Here is a 7,824-nt window from a genome sequence, read left to right as displayed (position 1 = left end):
CCTTTTCTGATTGCCAACAAGTGCTGCTGTATCCTTTCCCCCCCTCCATCCTCAATCCTCCTTCAGGGGACATGAGTCTTGTTCTTGTTTACTTGATAAACTGGACTTAATATCTATGGTCAGGGACCTTAAGGGGAAAGAAGAGGAAGAGGAGAGGGGAGGCAGTGATGCTTCCTAACCCACAGAATATGACTTTCAACCAGAGCTTGGGAGACCCAAAGGCAGACAGCGGTCAAGGCAAGGTGGAATACTTCCGGCTCCTTTGAACATGGGTGAGAGAAGGGGCTCAGCTGTACTGGAGACTGGGTTTCCAGGCTACTATTCAGTTGATGTCACAGAACCAACTGTGAGGTCACTACTATACTGTGCAATGTATAGATGAAAAAAAGGTAGCATTTCATTCTGAGAATGTGAAGATTTATTTAAAATTGAAGAAGCTATGCTGGAAATAGCTTGGTTTTCATGCCCGACTTCTTTTGATGGGCTTCAAAGGTTACTGTCTCTGTGGTCTCAGATATTGTGGCACCAGGGATCTCCGGCCCTCGCCACGCTCCACCTGATGCATCTACACTGCTCTCTTCCACAGTCTGAGGCCTCATGTCTGCCTTTGCCATCTTATTGGATCTCTTATTTTCAGAACCTGGCGCCACTGTGTGTAGGAAGGTTTTGAGGTTTTTGAACAAAGATCCAATCTTGCTGGGTCTATCCCTGGGGTTACCGTTTGTGTCATAGGGTGGCTTTGAAATTCATGAAGAGCCAGTGCTGCTGGGGCTCTTACTTGAAGACCCTAAACTAGTTGTAGATTGGCTTCTCCTCTTTTTTTGAAATAACTGCTAAGTTCTTGTCCTCTGTCTCAACCACAGGCACAGTTTTGTCCATTGTGTCCCCAGGTTGTTTGGACAGGGTACAGCTGTAATCCACTGGTGTTCTCAGGAGGTAAACTATTTTTTCCCAATAAGTGAAAAGATCTCTTGCATCGGGAGAGGGACACAACTGAATGTAAAAAGAGCACCCAGTGGTAAGCTTCAAGTGGAGCTGCTGGAGGTGATGGTTGTGGATGGATATCTTCACAAACTTCAAGGGAAGCAGTCTGGTTAGCTCTAAGGGTTTGGAAGGTTTGGGGCCTTCTCTCTGGGCGTCTGGACCACTTGTGGCATACTCTTCTCTGGGGTCAGCTGGTCGGGCCAGCAGCATGACATCAGGGAGTGGGAGGCTGGGGCTGGTGGATGCGATTCCCACAGTCATCACCTGCACACGGTTGTGCACGTCAATCAGTTCTCCTCTTTTGTTGATCTGGATGAAGTCGCTCTCAAACATCGGCGCGTACCTGAACACAGAATATTCTCCCTTGTACAGCTGTCGCTGAAGTTTCCCCATGGCGGCGTTAAACATGCTCACTGCGCGGCTGCCTTGGGCCGTGTAGTAGGGCAGCATGGCTTCGTTGCTCATGGCTGTTTTACCACGGCAGCTTCTCGCGGCTCCTCCACACCTTCCTTAGCACACTTTGTGGGGCACCTCGGTTGCTCTCGCCTTCCTGGCAGGTGGGTGAATGTCAGTCTTCCGAAGACCTCTCCCCCTTCTCCCCCCCCTTTTTTTTTTTGTCTTAGAACCCCCCCAGGAAGAAGGCGCCACCGAGGAAGACCGAGGACGGGGTGGGGGGCGCTGGCTACCGATCGCTCAGCCTTTCGTGCCGGGGATGCCGGGGACCATCTGGACGGCTGGATCCAGACAGCGCCCAGCCAGGGGCGCGGAGAGGTGGGGCGCGCCGGGCAGGACCTCCCCTGCCAGCTTGGCGCACACCCCTTCGGCGCTGCCGCCGCCGCGTGACCCCGCCACCTGAGCCGCCGAAAGTAACCCTGCAGCTGGCGGTTGCCCTCCGGATCCTCCACGTCGGCCCGAATCACCTGGCCGGCCACTTTTATCCTCTCCTGCGCATTGTGACCTGTCGCCTTCACACACCCGTTTGTCCTTGTCCAACAGCTTCCCACTCAATGCAGGGACACCCTCCTCCCACCAAGCTGCAAGGGTGGGGAGAGGAACTGATAACATCTTTTTTGAATGACCCCTTGCCTCTTGGAAATATGATGTAGAATGAAAAATATAACCAAATTCTAGAGTAGGGGTTCTGCACATTTTTTTGTTCCACAGACCCCTTTCCCCGTCAAGTGAAAACCATGGACCCCTTACTAAGTCCACACTATACTATGCATTATTTAATAAATATATCACACCTGCACCAACACGTCCCCACAAGAATAGTGTTTTTTTGAATTTTAATTCGAGCTCATGGACCCCTGCTCTAGAGAGTTTTTGGACTTCCTTTCAGAGACAGTGAGACTATTAGTAGGTCTATCACCCAACTGCTACTTGGTAATGGAAGAATGAACAGTTAATATGGGACACAAGTCCAAGGACGGGTGGAGAGTAAGCAGAATTTAAGAAAGAGCAGGTTTCTCAATGTGAGAAATTAATTATATTTCCCCACAGGCAGATTCCCTGTGAAGGTTATGAAGCTTAATTTTCAAGAACAGTCATTGCATAAGCCCCTTCCAAGATCCTGGGAGGGACCCTAGCAATGTATTACATAGTTGTATTTTTTTTTTCACATTTGCAAATGTAAGATATTTCAATTACAGAGTAGCTGTACAGTTCCATGATACCTTCAGACTGGCCTCCCCTCACTGGGGATATATTGGGTTGAGTTTAGTGGGATTTTTATGTGGCTTCATACTTTTAAAAAATATTTAAGTATTTAGGTATACTTATGTAACCTCTCCAAGGTCCCAAAATAAGCATTACTTATTTTTTAGGTTTAGTTTTCTCAACTGAGAGGGAAGGAAGGATATAAACTTGTGATTGGGTTGCCATTTCTCATCCCCCATAATTTAGAGAAGAATGTGAGGCCAGGAGAAGATATGTGGTCTGTCTAGAATCATAAGCCTAGAAGGTAGAATTAGGCATTAAAAAATATACTGAACAAATGAAGAAATGTAATAGACATAGAAGGTGCTTATTACTGACTCAAGGCTTATAATAAAGGACCGCTCTTAGTGTCACTGGAAAACTCTTGGATGTAAGAGTCACCTTCAACTGCATGAGCATTTTATTCATGTTTCACAGTTAATATACTTTTGAGTTTTAAAAGGACTACCCAAGGCGTAAATCCTTAGGGCTCCCACATAATGAAATCAACTTAATAAAACACATTTTTCTAATGAAGAATGAGGGCCATCAAGTTGACTTGAACCAGTAGGTAGGTGAGTAGGAGTTACAGGCTTAAGTAATCAGTATTAAACTCATTAGTGACAATTAGTGTGCACAGCTTACTCATCATATTCAATTAGCACCTTAATGTATTTGGGTTATATTAAGTGAGTGGATGATCTTTTAGTATAATTAGAAAGTGAAGTGGGAGAGAAATTCACCTGAGACCCTAACAAGAAGGACCCTGCTAATTTGCTGAAGTAGAACTTAAATAATTCTCCTGTGCTTCTAATATTTGATTGATTTCTCCCATATCACGTAAGTCAGCACTGTCCAACAGGACTTTTTTCAATGATGGAATTATTTTCATGTCCAATATGGCTGCCACTAGCCACTTGTAGCTAATGCTTTAAGTGAAGCTAGTGTTGAACTGAAATTGTGATTTTATTTAATCTAATTAATTTTAATTTAAATACCACATTTAACCTATTTAGATTTATTAATATGACAGAAGTATTTAACTCTACTTCTTTGAAAACATTATACTTTGTTTTACTGCTTTAAAAAAATCCTATGTGATCCATATCTTTGCTTTGCTTTTTTTTTTTTCCTTGCAATAATCAGGAATGTTTGAGTTTTTGTTCTAATGGCTAACTTTATAACTATTATACATAATGTCCTTCGTTCTTTAATACTTTAGATGTTCTCTTTTACTTTCCTGCTCTGTACAATAATAAGATTAGTGTATTCCCCTTCCTTTCCCCCTCCCCCATCACCTAATTTTAGTTCATTTTTTCATTTTTAGTATTTTCCTTTGCAATGATAAATAGTTACACTTTTGTTATTTGAATTGTAGGCTTTAATAACATTTAATATGTTTCACTGAATCTAAAATGCCACCTACCATGAGATGCAGCACACTTTTTGGATAACAATTTCTATGGTTTTAAAAATGAATCAATAATTATGGAAGTTGAGAAAGAGGAGTGAGATTTTGAATTAAACGTTTTTTCATCATGTGTTTGTGATTGAAATATCATTTGAGACATGGTATTTGAGAATCAAGAGGTAAAGTTGTCTTCTAGCTAAACTGAAATGCACTAGTCAGTCTTCATCATACATGCTGAAAGATGGACAAAAGTTACTTAAACAATAAAAATAATGGGGAATTTTTAAACACTTCTTTTATTATCAAGAAATTGTGATTTTTAATACACAGTATGTCTTTAGTACCTTAATTTGTGATTTGACAGTCCTTTTAGTGGGTCTGAGTATTGATTAAATACTCATATTAATTCTCCTATAATAACATATAAAGATAATTACATTGTTGAAATACAAAGAATAAAAAATTTCTAGTAATTATGAGCTACAGATCAGAAGACTGGTTTTTATCATTCGTTGTTGCATTTGCATATTTTGCTAGGTGAATATTACTGATTGGAAAATTAAACAAACCAAGGTAAACTTCTAGAGCTAGTGCAGGAAAGTCTAATATTGTTTCAAGTAGTAATGATTGCTTTACACTTCAATTCTAATAATTTAAGAGGTATATCTTCTCTTGATATTTAGATTCTGTAACTGAGACAAAGATTTATTCTATAATATTCTATAATAAAGACATGCAAAAGGAAGAAAAATAAAGTGTGAAAGAATCAAATAGGTATCATAGTTTTCAATGTATAATATAGTTCACTAGAATCATGGTTCAATACTTAAAAATTTGAACATATTTATGTTAATGTTATTTAACTGGTCTGTTATATGAATATGCACAAGATGGCTACTTTTAATTAATCCAATTTAGTAAGTCTTAAGTTCATTGGATAATATCATGAAATTGTAACAGAGAAGTAGCAAAATTAATATATTACATTTACACATGTAAAAGATGGGGTAAGAGCAGTAAGACAGTGATAATTCTCATAATGTCGACCATTGGAAAGCTTGATCCCAGTGTTCTCAAGATTATACGCATTCTTGGATCAGACTTGCATGGGACAAAACAAAACTGTCTTAGGTTGCTAGGGCTGCCACGACAAATCCCACACATTGGTTGGTTTAACAAGTCCAAAATCAAAATGTCAGGACTTACTTTCCTGGAATCTTCAGTCCCATGGCAATCGATCTCTCCGCTTGGCTTCTTCCTGTGGCTTTCTCTGACTTCTGGTTGCTCTTTAAATGGCCTCCAGTAATACAGATTAAGGCCCACCCTAATTCAATTGGGCTATACCTAAGTAGGATCTTAGAAGATCCTATTCACAAATGAGTCCACCAGCTAACTGCTAATACATCTTCAAAGGGTCCTGTTTTCAAATGCATCCACACCCACAGGAGCATGGATTAAGACTGAGAGCATGTCTTTTATTAGGGTACATAATTCCATCTATCACACATCCTAAGACTTATTCTTCAGAAGACGATTAATGAAGGATGAAGGTATGCTAAATCTTACTTGATGAACTATTCAGGTATGAACTTAGGGTTAGAAATAATGGCTCCAGGAAGAATCTGTGGTATTATTTTGTACTCAATGGCTAGATTTATTTTGTATAAAGCCCAGTTGAATTCTGTGTCCACCATTCTTTCACAATGAGCTCCTAAGGGCAGGAACCCTGAGGTCAGTTCTGCTTATCATCGTGAGACTTTGTATATCATGGCCCTCTGGCCAGCACAGTGTATACACTCAGGGGCATATTTGTTGAATAAATGAATGAACAGTTCAGGCTTCAGTTTAAATGTCCCATTCTCAGAGATGCCTCCCTCACTGTCAATCTAAATTAAACCCTTCTTCTGGTAGACCACCCGGTTATCTTTTCATTAGTATCACTCATAATTTCTGCATTTTTATCATTGCTAAATGCCTGTATGCCTAACCATGAAAGAAGAGACTATTGTTTTCCTTGACACTCTACCCCCAGCACGACACCAGTCTAGAAGGCCCAAGTAATAACTGTGAGCGAATTAAATGAATAAATGAGAGTAAACATACAGACAGCACATTAGTCTCCTAGGGCTGCCGTAAGAGTACCACAAACTGGGTGGCTTAAAACAACAGAAATTTCTTTTTTTTTTTTTTTAAGATTTATTTATTTATTTCTCTCCCCTTCTCCCCCCCCCCTCCAGTTGTCTGTTCTTTGTGTCTATTTGCTGCATGTTCTTCTTTGTCCGCTTCTGTTGTTGTCAGTGGCAGGGGAAGTGTGGGCGGCGCCATTCCTGGGCAGGCTGCACTTTCTCTCGCGCTGGGGCGGCTCTCCTTATGGGTGCACTCCTTGCGCGTGGGGCTCCTCTACGTGGGGGACACCCCTGTGAGGGGGGCACTCCTTGCGTGCATCAGCACTGCGCATGGGCCAGCTCCACACCGGTCAAGGAGGCCCGGGGTTTGAACCACGGACCTCCCATGTGGTAGACGGACGCCCTAACCACTGGGCCAAGTCCGTTTCCCAACAGAAATTTCTTGTCTCAGTATTAGATGCTAGAAGTCTGAGATCGAGGTGCTGGCAGGGCCGTGCTCCCTCTGAAGGCTCTAGGGAAGACCCTTTCCTTGTTTCCTCCTAGCTTCTGGTGGAACGCCAGCAACCTTTGGTGTTCCATGGCTTTTGTCACATTGCTCCGATCCCTGCCTTTGTTGCCATATCACTGCCTTCCCCATGTGTGTGTCTTCTCTCTGTCCAAAGTTTCCTCTTCTTATAAGGACATGGGTCACTGGATTTAGAGCCAACCCTACTCCAGTACGACTTCATTTTAACGTCATTATATCTGCAAAACTCTAGCTCCAAGAAAGTCACCTTCTGAGGTTTTGGGTGGACATGAATTTTTGGGGAGACTGTTCAACCCAGTACAGATGGATAGACTTATTTGAAAACTGGGAATATTAACATATGGGAAAACCAATATAATTTGTTATATATATAAATGTCATAGATATAATAGTTATGACTACAATGAGGAAGAGACATTAAGTTCATTAGTGTTTGTTTTGTTTTATTGATACTAATCAGCGGCTTGTGAGTATAATTACAATATCACTGAAAGATAATTTTGAAAATTTTGATTTTCATTTCATACCAGATGCATAGATGCAGCATATATCTTAGAGTGTGTACAGGGCTACATACTCATAGTCAGAAGTCTTGACTTTTCTTGTCCTATTTACTCATTAACTTTGTGTTGAGTGCCTCTTGAGTCTTTGAGTCTTTCTTTGTAACTGCGCAGATCACTCAGGCTCTCCAAGCTTCAAGATCCTTACCTATAAAATATGTATAAGTGTTTTCCTACCTAAGAGGTCACCATGAGCATTAAAAGAAAGAATCTAAGTAACACGACTTTATAAACTGTAAAGCTCCACATCAATTTAATGTTTTATATTTATCATCAGGCTGTAGGGTCTTACTTATTCTAAACATTGATTACCATTCTCAGGAAAAATGTAAGCACATTACTGAATCATCACTTTGTTAATATGAGTGCATAGATGCACAAACATTTAAACATACGTATCTATAGGAAACAACTGGATTATAGAAATGGAAGGAAATATACAAAGCCCTCACAATTCAAAATACACATTCTATAAGAAGGGAGACTCTGTTCTGGGTTAAAAAGAGGGACTAGGGGGTT

At 41.0% G+C, this 7,824-nt stretch overlaps 1 protein-coding gene across 1 annotated transcript; it reads right to left on the bottom strand.

Moving 5' to 3' along the window:
- Window positions 1-406: 406 nt before the first annotated feature.
- LOC101430807 (Golgi-associated RAB2 interactor protein 6-like) lies at window positions 407-1,778 on the bottom strand. The gene has a single exon (XM_004477912.3). It carries the CDS (start codon window positions 1,447-1,449, stop codon window positions 793-795), a length of 657 nt encoding a protein of 218 aa, XP_004477969.1. The 5' UTR covers window positions 1,450-1,778; the 3' UTR covers window positions 407-792.
- Between the last annotated feature and the right edge of the window lie 6,046 nt (window positions 1,779-7,824).

The sequence above is a fragment of the Dasypus novemcinctus genome, chromosome 14, assembly GCF_030445035.2.
Source record: "Dasypus novemcinctus isolate mDasNov1 chromosome 14, mDasNov1.1.hap2, whole genome shotgun sequence".
Classification (NCBI taxonomy): Eukaryota; Metazoa; Chordata; class Mammalia; order Cingulata; family Dasypodidae; genus Dasypus; species Dasypus novemcinctus.
The sequence above is the reverse complement of the archived record's forward strand: the minus strand, read 5'-3'. Positions and strand labels throughout refer to the sequence as shown.